Raw genomic sequence first — 17,475 nt, 5'->3', positions numbered from 1 at the left:
TTGGTCACCATACTACAGTAAAGATCTGACTAAACTGGAAAGGGTGCCGAAAGAAATTACAAACCTGTGCCATGACTGGAGGGCCTGGATTATAGAGATATGCTAGTAAGGCTTGGTCTTCATTCCTTTGGAGTATAGGAGAAAGAAGGGCGATCTTATGGAGGCTTATAAAATTATGAGGGGCATAAATAATGGGTAACAGTCTCTTTCCAGGGTTTGGGGAATCAAGAATTAGAGGGCATAGGTGTAATGTGAGGGGGTAGGATTTAACAGGAACCTGAGGGGCATGTTGTCATACAGAGTTGTAGGTATATGGACTGAGCTACCAGAGGAAGTGGTTCAGGCAGGTACAAAAGTATTATTTAAGCAGCACTTGAATAGGTATGTGGTGAATCAGAATCAGATTCAATTATCACCAGCATATGTTGTGAAATCTGTTAACTTAGTGGCAGCAATACAATGATGTACATGATAATACAGAAAAAAATAAGTAAATCAATTACAGTAAGTATACATACGTATATTAAATAGTTAAATTAAAAATAGTGCAAAAACAGAAATAATAAAAAAAATTAAGTAGTGTTCACGGGTTCAATGTCCATTCAGGAATCGGATGGCAGAGGAGAAGAAGCTGCAGTGGTGGGTCTTAGAGAGCTATGGGCCGAATGCAGGAAATTGGGACTATCTGGATGGGCACCATGGTCAGCATGGACTTGTTAGGCCAAAGGACCTGTATCCCACAGGATAGCACTGGGGAATGATACAGAAATGGGAATACAGTACATTACTATGTGTCTGACAGATGGGAATAGTACTAGGTACATGAAGTCCCATACTGATGACAGCAGAGGAGGAACGGTTGCCAATTCTCAGTCTCAAATATTTAAAAAAAGATGGCATCCATAAAAATTAATGTCACTTGTGCATTGCCCAGGTTATATAATCTTTTAAAAACATCCTTTGTGTAATCGGCTCACTCCCATCAATGATTGCTTTCAATTCCTTGATAGCAAATCATTATTGGATTTGAGCAAAGACCAATACTAGAGAACTGTGCAGTGGATCTCATGAACCTGATCAATCTATACAAACTGCTTATAACATCTCAGATAGCACTAGAAAATTGGTAAATAGTATGACTTAATGCACTTAGAGATGTGTATATTTAAGCAAAATGCACCATTTGGTCAATTTGAATTCAACATGTATGCTCTCAAAGGAAAGCAACTGTTGGGGTTCAAAATATGAGAACCAATTGTTTTCTCCTCAGCCAGCAGATGATGCCAGTGTCTGTTCTGAATGTGTAACTGGTGGACATCGAATAGAAGTTTAATGTTGCCATTATACAGTGCATCACAACTGCAAAATGTTCAGTTTCAGCCTATTTACATGAGATACTGAAGGTGGCAGTTGCAATGTGAACTAACAGGTAATGATATTCGAAGGATTTCAGAGTACAAGATTCACCGCGAGTCCTGATGAAGGGTCTCGGCCTGAAAAGTCAACTGTTTATTCATTTGCATAGATGCTGACTGACCCTCTGAGTTCTTCCAACATTTTGTGTGTGTACCTCAGGGAATCCAGCATCTGCAGAATCTCTTATGTTTATCTTGTACTACCATCAAGGAGGAGGTACAAGAGCCTGAAGACCTAAAGTCAACAATTTAGAGGCCATTTCCCTCCCCTCCATTATCAGATTTCTGAATGCCATGAGCACTAACTCATTATTCCTCTTTAACTGCACAATTTATTTCATAATTTATTATAATTTATAGATCTTTACACTGTACTGCTGCTGCAAAGCAACACACTTCATGTCATATAAGACAGCGATAATAAACCTGATTCTGATTACGGGCTACAAAAATTATGCTCTAATGTAATTTTATGCTGGTTGCCGTCCACCACAAAAGGCAGGATTTCCTGATGGTTACTAATTTCAATTCAACTTCCCATTCCAACATATTGGTCCATGGCCCGTCCTACTGCTGCAATGAGGCCACACTCAAGCTGGAAGAGCAACACCTTGTATCCCACCTGTGTTGTCTCCAACCTGATGACATGAACACTGATTTCTCTAACTTCGAGTAATTTCTCTCCCATCCCTCCTTCTCACTTTTTTGATTCCTCATTCTGGTTCCCCTTCACTCCCATCTCCTCACCTGCCTATCACCACCTCCCTCTACTGTCCCTCCTTCTTCCCTCTCTCGCTTGGTCCACTGTCCTCCATTAGATTCCTTCTTTTTCAGCCCTTTACCTCTTCTACCTATCAACTCCCAGCTTCTCATTTCATCCTCTTGTCACCAGCCACCTTCTCCCTCACCTCACCTATTACCTGCCAGCTTGCACCTCCCCCTGCCTTATTCTGGCTTCATTCCCCTTCCTTTCTGGTCCTGATGAAGGGTCACAGCCTGAAGTATCAATTGTTTATTCCCCTCCATTGGTGCTGCCTGACTTGCTGAGTTCCTCCAGCATTGTGTGTGTGTTCTCTAGATTTCCAGGATTTGCACAATCTCTTGTGTTTATAATAAACCTATTTCTGATTCTGATTATGGGCCTTAGAAATTACGCACTCATGTAATTTTGTGCTGGTGATCTGAATGGAAAGGAAATGAAACGTAATACCACCAACAGAAGAAACAAAACCAAAAATCACTGATCTCTTAAATCAGCCACACATTAACATACCTAGTATTAACTGATTAGTACAAATTTGCAGCTTTAAGTAAACACAATCCTCAACTCTAACCGCAAAATGACAGGAGTATATTGCATCGCTAGCCTGGAAAAAAAACCTTGAATTTAGTATCAATGGCGAGATTTTAATCAGTCAGTGTGCATCACCACCACTTTGACAAGAATTAAAATTCCCCTGGTCTTCTGTGAATAATGCACTGCCATCTTTCACACTCTACAAATGGGTGGCAATGTTTTACCAAATAATCCACTTTTTCATTCCCTCACTGCATCACAGCCTGGCTTTTAATTACAAATAAATGTTTAATTTCTATTTATACAGAGATTGGGGTTTGATACTCGTTGCCATCTGTAAGGAGTGTGCACATTCTCCCCATGTCTGCATCGGTTTCCTCTGAGTGCTCCAGATTCCTCGTGGATTCCAAAAAATGTATGGGTTAGAGTTAGGATTAGCAAGTTGTTGGCATGCTATATTGGCACTGGAAGCATTCCAACACTTGCAGGCACGATGCATATCACTGTGTGTTTCAATGTACCCCTGACAAATAAAGTTAATATTCTGATATGTCTATCCATGGCCTTCTCTACTGTCGTGATGAGATCACTCTTAGGTTGGAGGTACAAAACCTTGTATTCCGTCTGGGTAGCCTCCAACCTGATGGCATGGACATCGATTCCTTGAACTTCTGGTAATTCCCACCCGCACTTCACCATTTCCCATCCCCCTTTCCCTCTCTCACCGTATCTCCTTGCCTGCCCATCGCCTCCCACTGGTACTCCTCCCCTCTCTTCTTTCTTCCATGGCCTTCTGATCTCTCCTATCAGACCCCCATTTCTCCAGTCCTGTATCTCTTTCATCAATCAACTTCCCAGCTATTTAATTCATCCCTCCCCCTCCTGGTCTCACCCATCACCTTGCACTTCTCTCTCCTCTCTCCCACCTTTTAAATCTACCCATCTTTTTTTCTCGAGCCCTGCCAAAGGGTCTTGGTCCAAAATGTAGACTGTACTTTTTTCCATAGATGCTGTCTGGCCTGCTGAGCTCCTCCAGCATTTTACGTGTGTTGCTTAATATTTAAAATCTTATCATTAAACAAGTGACCTTCAGAAACTAATCAGCTGAAGGGCTTGTTTTAATGCTGCAGTGCACTATGATTCTATGACCTCCCTGAACTGGTCCAGAGGAATAATAGAGACCAGAGAGAAGCAGAGATGGAGCCAGAGATCATGTGAACTTAAAACAGCGAGTGACTTGCCAACATACAACATTGTCTGATCAACAATGGCTCACTGCTATGGAATCCTATAGCGTGGGATAGGCAATTTCTATACTATCAAAATCTAAGTAGGGTCCTGGAAAAAGAGCAAGTACAAAAATAGACAGAACGCCCAGCGTATAGCAGAAATCTGAAGAAACAAGTATCTGTATTCTTGTGATAAACTAGTTGTAAGATGTTGCAAAGAATGAAGAAATAATAAAAGGGAAGATGCAGGAGAAGGAATAAAAACAATATTGCAAAGTAAAAGTGATGGGAAAACAAAAACAAAAAAGATGGCTTTAAAACGGGGTGTAAATGAGAAAAGCCGCATCATTTTGAAATTGTTCAATTTAGTTATGAATCCAAAAGTCTGTAATTAAAAGGTGAGATATTATGCTTTAAGCTCATGGCTAAGCTACATAGGAAAATAGTACAGGAGCCCAGATGTTAGACTAAGAGTGGAACAAAAATCTAATGTGATAGTTAGAATCTCAGGATCACACTTGTAAACTGAAGGATCAATGATTAACTTCATTCACTAATACATGCATACTGTGAATTTACTGTAGTCTACTGGCACATTAGGCAACCAAAAGAACAATATTCAACAATTATAAGAATAATTATATTTTTAAAAACTAGAGGTTATAGTACGGATACAGCATGGTGATGTCCCACGAAGTTGCAGAGTTAAATTAATACTTCAAACACTTAATAAACAAAGTCATGAGAAATATGGAAAAAATAACTCACCAAAGTTTTTCATTTTGGGGGACTAAGCTATAAATTCCTATATACTTCAAAGATTTAATGGTGCCATAACAATGACTTCGGGAAAGTTCTCACAACTGTCTTGTTTATTTCAACCCTCATTCATTAGATTCTGATGTATTTATCAGACGTACATGTTAACATACAGTGAAAAGTATTATTTGCATTAACAACCAACATACTTAAGGACGTGCTGGGGCCAGCCTGCAAATGTCATCACACATTCCAGTGCCATCATTACATGTCCACAACATATAACAATTACAGCACAGAAACAGGCCATCACAGCCCTTCTAGTCCGTGCCGAATGCTTACTCTCACCTAGTCCCACCGACCTGCACTCAGCCCATAACCCTCCATTCCTTTCCTGTCCAATACACCTATCCAATTTTTTATTACAATATTGAACCTGCCTCTACCACTTCTACTGAAAGCTCGTTCCACACAGCTACCACTCTCTGAGTAAAGAAGTTCCCCCTTATGTTACCTCTAAACTTTGCCCCTTAACTCTCAACTCATGTCCTCTTGTTTGAATCTCCCCTACTCTCAATGGAAAAAGCCTATCCATGTTAACTCTATCTATCCCCCTCATAATTTTAAATACCTCTATCAAGTCCCCCCTCAACCTTCTATGCTCCAAAGAATAAAGATCTAACTTGTTCAACCTTTCTCTGTAACTTAGGTGCTGAAACCCAGGTAACATTCTAGTAAATCTGCTCTGTACTCTCTATTTTGTTGACATCTTTCCTATAATTCGGTGACCAGAACTGTATACTACTCCAAATTTGGCCTCACCAATGCCTTGTATGATTTTAACATTACATCCCAACTCCTATACTCAATGCTTTGATTTATAAAGGCCAGCATACCAAAAGCTTTCTTCACCACCCTATCCACCTTCAGGGAACTATGCACCATTATTCCTAGATTACTCTGTTCTACTGTACGTCCTATTTTGATTAGTCCTACCAAAATGTAGCACGTCACACTTATCAACATTAAACTCCATCTGCCATCTTTCAGCCCGCACCTCTAACTGGCCTAAATCTCTCTGCAAGCCTTGAAAACTTACTTCATTATCCACAACGCCACCTATCTTAAGTATCATCTGCAAACTTGCTAATCCAATTTACCACCCCATCATCCAGATCATTAATGTATAAGACAAACAACACTGGACCCAGTACAGATCCCTGAGGCATAAAACTCGGCAGAACAACAATAAACACAAGAAGCAACAAAATAACATCAGTAAAACCAGCCCCTTTCCTTCCTCTGCTCCTTCCCACTCACGCACACTGGACAGTCCTCCAACTGCAGGACAGGCGTCCAGTCTTAAACTTGGGCTAATCGGGCTTCAGCCTTCGATTGACACCCAGACTAGGTGATGTCAGGATCCCAAACTCTAGGATCAAATTCTGGGTGCGCCAACTCACTTATCATTTAAGTTGGTTCATTTGGCAAGGGCTCCTGACTTTATAGCTCCTATATTTGATTCCCCAGCAACACTGTACATTGATAAATACAGACAGATCAGATTTATGATTTTCACCGGAAAATACCATGTAATTTAAGTAGCTCCAGTACAATTCTAATCTCCCTGAATACATGTTAAAATTAATTAATAGTCCTCTAAAATGATTGAAATACATTTTAGTGAAACTTGTCGCACTTGAGCCATCACTCAGTCTGAATTTACTGGAACTGCAGGCTGTTCTCAGACTGGGGCCCTCGACATTAGACAAGTCAGCAAGCTTCTATGTTAATATCAGCAATTCACCCCAAATGTTCAGTCTTGCAATAATGAGAATTTCCACTCTGCACCTCAAGTAGTATACAGGCTGCTCTTGGATTAGGCATACGTGCCATTCCAGAGAACTGTCCTTAATCCAATTTTACTGTGAAACAGAAATATCTTTTAGGGATCTACCCATATTGTATTATTCTACAAACACCATAATTCTTTCATTAAATAATCACCCTAAAACTACCCACAATTAAATTAATGGAACATATACTCAGAGGCCACTTCATTAGGTACACCACTTGTTAATGCAAATATCAACTAAGCCAATTATGAGGTAACAACTGAATGCACAGAAGCATGAAGACACGGTCAAGAGGTTTAATTGTTGTTCATACCAATTGTCCGAATGAGGAAGAAATGTGATCTAAATGATATTGACTGTGGAATGATCGTTGGTGCCAGATGGGGTGGTTTGAGTATCTCAAACTGCTGATCTCCTGGGATTTTCATGCACACTAGTCTCTAGAGTTTACAGAGAATGGTGCAAAACACAAAAAAAATCCAATGAGTGGCAGTTCTGTGGGTGAAAACATCTTGTCGATGAAAGAGGTCAGAGTAGAATGACCAGAATGGTTCAAGCTGACAGAAAGGAAACACTAACTCAAATAACCGCTCATTACAAGTGGCATGCTGAAGAGCATCTCTGAATGCACATGTTGAACCTTGAACTGGATGGGCTACAGCACCAGAAGACCATGAACATGCACTCAGTCGCCATTTAATTAGGTATAAGGTAACTAATATAGTGGCCACTGAGTGTATACTGTATCGAGCCATTAATAAACACCACAAAACATTTTATTATTAACTTAAAAATGCTTTAAAATGTATGGAGAATTTAGTAGAGTTTGATTTCTGAGAATTAAATCACTCGTAACTCGGGGAACCCCTCTACAACACTTCTTTGTTTTTCCAGAAAAACTGAATTTCAGAAAGTTAAATTTCAATTTTGGAATGGCACAATTAATTGTTCTATCTTGAACCAAAAGTACTGGAATCATAACAAACACTTAAGGAGAAAAATTTGCTGACATGGAAAGGGTTTGAAGAGGCTCATGTGGGACATAAAACGGTATTGACCGCCTACAAGAAACTTTACAGTCCTGCAAACAGTCAACTCCAAAGTACTATGTAATGTGACAGCCAACCCAGAAATGCCTAACCCTTTCTGTGTCTGCACTCACAGCCAACAATACAAACTCTCAGAGCCTGGATCATCTCCACAACCAACATCCCAATCCCAGCGTTGCCTTTGCAAGTGTGTCAGCAGTGTCCCAGAGCAAGGAGTTAGTGAGCTTTACTCTATCAGTAGTTGCTCACCCATTAATAACATCGAAAGGTGGAAGAATATGCCAGTAAATGCCGAAGTAGAAAAAATTGGCTCTTCATTCCTGCAGGGGAAGTGAAGTCACTAGACAGTTATTTTATTTATTCTGTTACATTGCACTCTACATCCCAATTCATACAGCACTACAGAACAGAAACGGGTCCTTCCGCCTATCCTCTCCAAACTATTCTACCTAGTTTCATCAACCTGCTCCTGAACCATAGCCCTCCATACCACTCCTATCCATGTACTTATCCATGAACCCCAACCTGCATCCATCGCTTCCGCAGGCAGCTTGTTCCATATTCTCATCACCCTCTGAGTGAAGAAATTCCCTTTCATACTCCTCTTAAACATTTCACCTTTACCTTTAACCCATGACCTCTAGTTCAGTGGAAAAAGTCTGCTTGCATTTAACCTATCCATACCCCTCATAATTTTGAATACCTCTATCAAATCTCTCCTCATTCTCCTACACTCCAGGGAATAAAGTCCTACCCTATTATTGACTTCATGAATTCTGTTGATCAATAAATTAAAAACAGTGGGATGTCCAAGCACACTAAACAGGAATTGTGGGAATACGTCACAACTAGGTATAGTGTCATGTGGTGCATGGCCAAGTGGTTAAGGTGTTGGACTAGCAATCTGAAGGTCATCAGTTTGAGCCCCAGCCAAGGCAGCGTGTTGTATCCCTGAGCAAGGTACTTATCCACACACTGCTCCAGTCCACCCAGCTGAAAATGGGTACCAGCAAAATGCTGGGGGTTAACCTCGCAACAGACTAGTGTCCTATCCGGGGGGGGGGGGGGGGGGGGGGTGGAAGAGTCTCGTACTCTCAGTTGCTTCACACCACGGAAACCAGCATAAGCACCAGCCTATAAGGCTTTGGGACAGACTTTAACTTTAAATAGTGTCATAGAGCACAGATTAAGGTTCTTTATTGCACTATGACACTTTATGGAGTGTCATATAATGTTACAGAGCAACATAACACTTTGCTCTAGTGCTAACTATGGTGCCCACCCAACTAGTCCCAGTTTCCTGTGAGTCCAGCAAATTCCTATACACCCAACAATGAAAAATCAAGCTGAAACTAAAAGTTTACTTTCAGCACAGATAAGATGGGCTGAAGGGCCTGTTTCTGTGCTGCTGTGCTCTATGACTATGCACAAAATTATATGAAAATATGATTTATTTTTATTAAAATAGTCCAAGTTTATACAGCCTTGATTGAAATTAAATGTGCATGGCTATGATTTATTGCAAGAAGCCTTCCAGATTTCTTTCTTTCTTACAGTCTCTCTGTCACAAGTTAAGCTTTACTTGGAACAATACGTAGAAGAAAAAGGCCGCTGTCCACAATCACCATGTTCTTCAGTTAGCTGTCAGGGATGCACAAGTGCAACTGCTCCCATCTCTTCCACTGCACGCTGCAGAAGAATGTCTAGTCTCTTGCCACTATCTTAACAGGCAAGACAATGGCTGAACCAAGCATTAGCAATAAAGTCAACTATTGGCATCAATCCAGCCTCCTTGACTAGTTTCAGAATCAAAATCAGAATTAGGTTTATCATCACTGATATCTGTCAAGAAGTGGGTTGTTTTGCAGCAGCAGTAAATTGCAATACATACCACAAATTACAATATATGCATTTCAAAGAGAGAACAAAAATACAGTTGGCCCTTCTTGTCCACGAGTTCCGCATCTGTGAATTCAACCAACCGCGAATCGAGAAAACCCGGAAGTGCTCTTCCAGCACTTGTTGTTCGAGCATGTACAGACCTTTTTTTCTTGTCATTATTCCCTAAACAATGCAGCATAACAACTAGTTTACATAGCATTGTATTAGGTATTACAAATAATCTAGAGATGATTTAAAGTATATGGGAGGATGTGCGTAGGTTATCGTGGCTCGAGATTGAAAAAAATCAAAAGTTCTCTTACTAAGTAAGTCAGAACAGGTACATCCAGTATTATTCAGCATCAGTTAGTCAAACATTTGTCTTAGTATATAGTACACATTTTACCTTTCTATGCATATAAAACACTTAAGATCATATGTTTCAGTGCCGGGTTCGGGAATGGAAATTCCCGAGTTCGATCCAGTGACAGACCGCTTCCGAGCGCGCTCTCCATTCGTGCCGGGTTGATGTGGAGGATCAAAAACTCAAAACCCCAAAACCCAGTGATAAACCACTGCGTTGCTTAGTAATAATTGGAGCTTTCATTGGGGCAGGGCCTTTCTCACCTTATCCTTTAAAATTGTTCCAATTGTTGACTGACGTACCCTAACGCTTTTCCAATAACCGATTGCGTTTCACCTCTTTCCAATCACTTTATTATTTCCACTTTATTTTCAATCATGATCATGATTACTTTCGTGAACAGAAACACTGCGGATTCAGAGTTTGGCCGCCAGGTCCTAATGTCCACCGCACTGAGACAGGTTAAATAAGGTCTGGGGTTCCGCTGGGTCCTAAGGTCCACCACATTGAGCAGGTTGAATAAGAAACTTGAGCATCCGCGTTTTTTGGTATCCGTGAGGGGTCCCAGAACCAATCCCCCGCAGATAAGAAGGGCCGACTGTACTGAGGTAAGGTCATGGACTGTTCACAAATCTGATGGCAGAGAAAAAGCTATTCCTAAAACATTTAGTGTGTGTTTTCAAGCTCCTGAATCTCCTTCCTGATGGTAGTAATGAGGAGAGGGTGGTGGGGATCTTTAGTGATGGATGCCTCCTTTTTGAGGGATTGCCTTTTGAAGATGTCCTTGATTTTGGGGAGACTAGTGCCCATGATGGAAATTTAAAACAATAGTTGAGAATCGAAGTTAAAACTGTCAGATACAATTATTTAATCAGAACAAGATCAGCAGATGCAATGATTATGTCACTAAAAACTGCAGCTGGTGAACATGCACTTTGATTTGATTTTGATTTTCATTTGTAAATAAATGTTACTGCTCAGTTTAAGTACTGCAAAAAAGTCTAGGGATGAATAATAAGCAAAACAAGGAGGAAAAGGAGAAAATCTTGCAAAAATATTGGTTCTTTTACTACACAATATTGCTAATCCATTTAGTAATATACCCCGTTTTAAAAAAGTACTCAGTTTAAAAAAACTGAGAGACAATAAAGAATCACTGCATGACACAACTGGATAATACACTTAACAAGCGACAATTTTTGATCATTTCTTACAGTATATGGAAGTACGCAGAAGATATTTTATTAAACATAATACAAAATTAATGGCACTACAACAGTCAATTCTGTAGTCTGATATTAAATCCAAGACACATGTTTCTAAATGAGAGAGTAGAAGTTTACTTTAAAAATTAACAATATTTACTCATGCAGGCTTACAGATCTGTAAACCATCCTCTCAAGGTATAAACTTCAGCAGATTGTAGAGATCTGGTTTTATGTCCATGAGTATGCTGGAATTGAAGAAATAAGGGGCACCGCCAACTGTGAAACATGATTTAAAATCAACCATATGGACAAGACTGCCTATTTAAAAAGTGGGATTAGTTGTAACAAAATAACTTGCTATTTGTTGTTCGTTTGGGAGTGGCTTTGAAGACTGCACCTTCTCCGCCACCACCTCAGGGCGGAATGGTCGTGTAGCAACGATTTACAGCGGCAGCTGGAAGACTGGGGTTCGATACCTGCCGCTGCCTGTAAGGAGTTTGTACATTCTCCCCGTGACCACGGGGGTTTCTTCCGGGTGCTCTGGTTTCCACTCACATTCCAAAGACAAATGATTAGGGTAGGCTAGTTGAGGGCATACGATGTTAGCACCAGAAGCCTGGTGACACTTGTGGGCTACCCTAGCACATCCTCGCTGATTGGATTTGATGCAAAAATGAAGCATTTCATTGTATGGTTCAATGTACCTGTGATAAATAAAGCTAATCTTTAATCCTCCTTCACTCCCATTGCATATCCATACTTTTTACCCAATCTATTTTATCATTGAATTAAATACCATTTACCTCATTAACTCTGAAAGAAAATGTTTGCTGTAGAAAATTATATTGATGCTCCTAGCATTCCAGGTTTGAAAATTCTCTGTTATTGTGGAATAAATACTGGTTGATATGTGTGAGAAATAAACTCAAATGGGAAGATTCGTAATCCCTACTATTCTTTCCTCAAGAACTTCTACTGTTTAATGCCAGGGGTTTGACTGTACGTACATCACAAGCACTCCAATTTTACATTTTCTCCCCACCCCCCCATCCAATTTACTCTAGCTTTACCGAATCCCATTTTGTTTTAATCTCCCAGAGAGAGCTGACTACAAGTTGTCATTTCTGATGAAGCATGCTCCTGTGGGTATTTACGAAGATGATGCGACGGTAGGGGGAATGGCTTGGAGTGGACAGGGGGAAGAAATAACAAGTACAAAGCGTATACAATGCTCGAGACAAAAAGAAGGCTGAAGTCATATGGGGAAAATGTTGTCAAGGCAATGGTGTATTTCCACATGCTAACGGCCTGTCCATTTGCCAGGCGACAAAACAGAACTCGTGATGCAACTGCACCTGTCTCAGTTATGTGTTGCTATGACAACCTTCCAGCTTCCATGGTTACCACAACGCTAATCACCTAGCGAGGCAGATGTACGGCATTCTCCTTCTAAACCCAGCTGTGCATTCAAATCCCTGCTTTCGTGACTGACGGACTAAGCATGTGATGGAATGTGCTTTAACCCAGTAACAAGACAATACATTGCCCCCTCATTCTGCTCCAAAACAGCTGCTGACTGAAACTAGATATCACCACACGGACTTCCAACACAGACCAAAAGATATAGGAGCAGAATTAGGCCATTCAGCCCATCGAGAATGCTCCGCCATTCAATGACTGATTTATCATTACTCTCAACCACATTTTCCTGCCCTCTCCACGTAACCATTGATGTCCTTACAACCCAGCACCTCCACCATAAATATACCCAGTAACTTGGCCTCCATAGCCACCTGTGGCAACATATTCTACAGATCCACCACACCCAGCTAAAGAAATTCCTCCTCATCTCTGTTCTAAAGGGGCGCCCTTGTTTTCTGAGGCTGTGCCCTCTGGTCATAGATTCCCCCACTATCAGAAAAACCCCCTCCACCTCTGCTCTATCAAAGCCTTTCAATATTTGGTAGGTTTCAATGAGTTTTCTCTTTATTCTTCTAAATTCCTGTGAATACAGGCCCAGAGCTATCAAATGCTTCTTGTACGTTAACCCTTCCATTCCCAGGATCATTCTCATACAATTCCTCTTGACCTTCTCCAATGCCAGCACATCCTCTCTCAGATAGGGGGGCCAATACTGCTCACAATACTCCAAATGTGGTCTGACCAATGCCTTATAAAGCTTCAGCGTCTGATCTCTTACTTGTACGCTGACAGGCAAGAGCAAATATTTCATGTCCCCACCCTCCCCATTCTAGTCCCTCAAGCAATGCACGTCTGATTCCCGCCCAATTCCCCCATCCCCATTCCTGAGCACCTGAGCAAACGTGACACCACAATGACATGCTTACCTGTGATATCCCCTCGGGGATGTGGGAGGCGTGTTAAAAACGTGAGAGTAGGGATGATAGGGCGTCTTTTTCAATGCTTGAATAAGGTTTTGCCTGTATTCTGGATCTATACACCACAAGGAGCCCTTCCCAATACTCTGCAGGAACAAAGAAAACAAAGGGTCATAAATAGCAGATTTCAAAAGTTAATACAGCCAAGCAATAATCTATTTTCCAAATGCTGCATTAAAAATACACATACATTTTGTTCAAGAGAAAGCAGTAGTGAATATTAACAACTTCCAGGTGTGTAAGAAGGCTGGTCTTAGACAGATTGGTAAAATCCACGTCAATGTAATTAATAAACTATGGAAATTCTGCAGGTGGATATCCAGAACAACACACAAAATACTACAGGAACAGTGGATCAGGCAGCATCTATAGAGGTGAATAAACAGTTGACGTTTCAGTCCAAGGTTCTTCATCAGGATTGTTAAGGTGGGGGCAGAAGCCAGTATAAGAAGGTGGGGGGAAAGGGGAAGGAATACAAAACTGGCAGGTTATAGGTGGGACCAGGTGCGGGGAAAGTGGATGGGTGGGGGAGCAGGTATGAAGTAAGAAGCTGGCAGGTGATAGGTGGAAGAGGTAAAGGACCTAAACAAGGAAGAATCTGATGGGAGAGGACAGTGGACCATGGGAGAAGGGAGGAGGAGGGGAATCAGAGGGAGGTGATAGACAGGCAAAGAGAAGGGATAATGGGGCAATTAGAATGGGGAATGGAAAAACTCAACATTTATACCCCTCCATAGTTGCAGCCTGGCTTGCTGAGTTCCCCTCAGTATTTTGTGTGTGTTGCAAGTCAATGTAATTGCTGAGTGACGACACAAGAGACTGCAGATGCTGGAATCTAGAACAAGAAACTGACTGCTAGAGGTACTCAGTGGGCTGAGAAGGATCTATGGAGGTGAAGGGAAGGCTGGCATCTCCGCAGTGTCTTGACCCTAAACATTGACCATCCCTTCCCTCTGCAGATGCTGCCTGACCCACTGAGTCCTTCCAGCAATTCGTTTATTGCTAAATGTAATTGTTCTTTACACTACAGTAGCCCAAGCTGATATCTGTGTAACAGTGGGTCTCTGCCAACATTCAATACCTGCTTAGGTTAACACACTACATGACAGGCTTTCCAACAGATGAACAGAAAATTCCTGTGCTCTTCCAAGTACTACTGTTCTCTAATAAGCACACTTCAAGGATCAGCTTTATTCTCCACATACATTCATGTCTTAGGCACAACAGGAAACAAAATTAAAACAATATCCAACATTAAGAATAAAGAATCATATGAAAAGTAAAGTTAGACGTCTATTGGCATAATTTGTCTTCACATTTCCAATAGCAAAGTGATGAGCTCATCTCAATAGTTGCATTCACGTCCTTTCAAATTATACCACTGGCTGGCAAAAGAGGTACACTTTGTTACTGTATGTTATTTTACTTATCATTATTTCAACCGAATCATGGTACAATTTGTAATGACCAATTAACCTACATCTCTGGGCCATGGGAGGAAACCGGAGCACCTGGAGGAAAACTACAAGTACATGGGAAGGAATGTACAAACTTGTGCTTGAGGCAGCTTGCAAGTGTCGACACACGTTCCAGCACCACCAGGCAAGTGCTTCTCTGACTGCGAGTGAGACTTCAGAATGGTATGTCACCTCCCCGGTGCCAGTTAGAGATGCCCTGGACCAGGTAGAACATTCTGATCCGGCAGGAGAACAGCCATTGTTATCAATGATGTAGCTAAAAAGAGTGATGAAGTTCTCGCTGGAATTGAACTCTGAACTCTGACACTCCAAGCTGTAAAAGTGTTGTATTTTTAAACACCCTTTATTGTTTATCCAAAGGTGGCTAATCATTGCCCTTGCTGAATTACTGCTTTCCTTGGAGTCAAAGTTATACAGCACAGAAACAAGCTCTTTGGCTCATGATGTCCACTGCCAACTTTTTTGCCTATCTACATTCATCCTATTTGATTAGGCCTATGGACACCCTTCCTTCTGCACCAGCTCTTTAGCTGCACAGTTACTGCCCCCTCCTCTTATTTCTACCCTCACTAGCACATAACACAAGTAGCAATCTTGAGATCACAATCCGAGAGATCCTGACTTTTAACCTTCTACCTAACGCAAGCTCACTTAGCAGGACCTCATCCCTCGTTTTACCTAGATCATTGATAACAACAGCTGTTCTCCTGCCCCATCAGAATGTTCTACCTGGTCCAAGGCATCTCTAATTCTGGCACTAGGGAGGCAACATAACATTCTGAAGTCTCACTCTCAGTCAGAGAAGCACTTGCCTGTTGGTGCCAAAATTTGTCTCGACATGTGCAAGCTGCCTCAAGCACAAGTTTTGGCTGTGCTGGTTGTTAATATAAATGACACGTTTCACAATATGTTTTGATGCGCATGTGATAAATAAAATAAACTAAATTTGATTATTCCCTGGACATCTCGCTCCTCTGCTGTTTAGCAGAACTAACTGTGGTGTTACAAGCCTGCCCTATTGCTGTTTTTCTCTTTAAGGCCATTCCTTCCCAACTGTATCCAAAATGGAAACCCAATGACTTGGCCTCCACAGCCATCCGTGGCAATGAATTCCACAGATTCACTCCCCTCTAGCTAAAGAAATTCCTCCTCTTCTCTGTTCTTAAAGGATGTCCTTGTATTCTGAGGCTGTGCCATCTGGTCCTAGACTGCCTCGATTGGCAACATCTTCTCCACGTTTGCTCTATATAAGCTTTTCAACACACAAAGGTATCCAAATTCTGATCTGTTCTTGTATTCAAGATATTACGTGGGTCGTCAGGCTAAGTTTCTGGTTAGTGTTTACCACGGGATGTTGATGCTGGAGAATCCAACAATAGTAACGTTATTGATCATCAAAGGCCAATGATGTGACTTTCTTTTATTTGGAGAAGGTTACTGCCTTACAGTTCTGAGGTGTGAACGTCACTGTCACTTAAAGCTCATGTCTGAATGTTGTTTAATTCATGCTGCAAATAGAAATGGGCAATTTCATCTGTTGAGGAACTGTGGCTAGAATTTAATATTATGTCAGCAATGAATATTACCACTTCTTCCCTCATGATGGAAGAGCAGTCATGATTGGACCTGTAGAACTTACACTGAAGAATTAAAACAGTCCAGTAGCAAAAAATAAAATCACAATAAAAGTCAGCTGCACTGCAAAACAAGTCTGACTAACCTTTTGATTTGATATATTTCACAACACAAGGTGGTGGAGGACTGGAGGGCTGCTATGTCATTCCATTGTTCAAGAAGGGTAGCAAGAGATCTAAAGCCAACAAACATGACTTCCGTTGTAAGGAAGTTACTGGAAGGGATTCTGAGGGTCAAGATCTACCATCACTTGGATCAGCAAGGCCTGATCAGGAACAGTGAAAATGGTTTTGTGAATGGGAGGTCATGTCTAACGAAGGTAGAACAGTGGACGCTATTAAGGCCTTTGACAGGGCCCCATAAGGCAAGCTGATCTGAAAGATTAGGACACATGGAATTCAGGAGGAAGCAGCAAGGTGGATTCAGAATTGGCTCAATGATAGGAAGCAAAGGTGATGGTTGAAGGCTTATTCTCCATCACGAGGCTTATGATTAGTGGAGTGCCCCAGCTTCAGATTTAGGACATCTGTTATTAACTACATATGCAAATGATTTGTATATGAAGATACATGGCATTTAGCAAGTTTGCTGAGGATACTAAGTTAGGTGTCTTGTTGATCACGAATCAAGCTACAATGAATTGCAAAGAGGTCTTAGTAACACACACAAAATGCTGAAGAAACTCAGCAGGCCAGGCAGCATTTACGGAAAAGAATACAGTCGATGGACCAGTTGGGCAAAAGAGTACTCTTTTCCATAGATGCTGCCTGGTCTGCTGAGTTCTTTGAGCATTTTGTGTGTGTTCCTTAGGTTTCCCGCACCTGCAGATTTTCTCTTGTTTGCAAAGAAATCTAGATCAGTTAGGGAGGTGTGCAGAGGAATGAGAGATGGATTTCAACTTAGAT

The 17,475-nt window shown here is 41.2% G+C and overlaps 1 protein-coding gene across 12 annotated transcripts in view; it reads right to left on the bottom strand.

Annotated features, from left to right (window-relative positions):
- The window catches only part of foxn3 (forkhead box N3), a 378,764-nt gene that overhangs the window by 152,655 nt on the left and 208,634 nt on the right, over positions 1–17,475 (bottom strand). For all 12 annotated transcript variants that reach the window (XM_059961361.1, XM_059961330.1, XM_059961343.1 and 9 more), the window contains one exon: positions 13,407–13,543. In XM_059961361.1, the coding sequence (XP_059817344.1) occupies positions 13,407–13,543 (137 nt within the window). The remainder of the gene's footprint in view (positions 1–13,406; positions 13,544–17,475) is intronic.

This window comes from Hypanus sabinus, chromosome 2, assembly GCF_030144855.1.
Source record: "Hypanus sabinus isolate sHypSab1 chromosome 2, sHypSab1.hap1, whole genome shotgun sequence".
In the NCBI taxonomy this organism is placed as follows: Eukaryota; Metazoa; Chordata; class Chondrichthyes; order Myliobatiformes; family Dasyatidae; genus Hypanus; species Hypanus sabinus.
The sequence above is the reverse complement of the archived record's forward strand: the minus strand, read 5'-3'. Positions and strand labels throughout refer to the sequence as shown.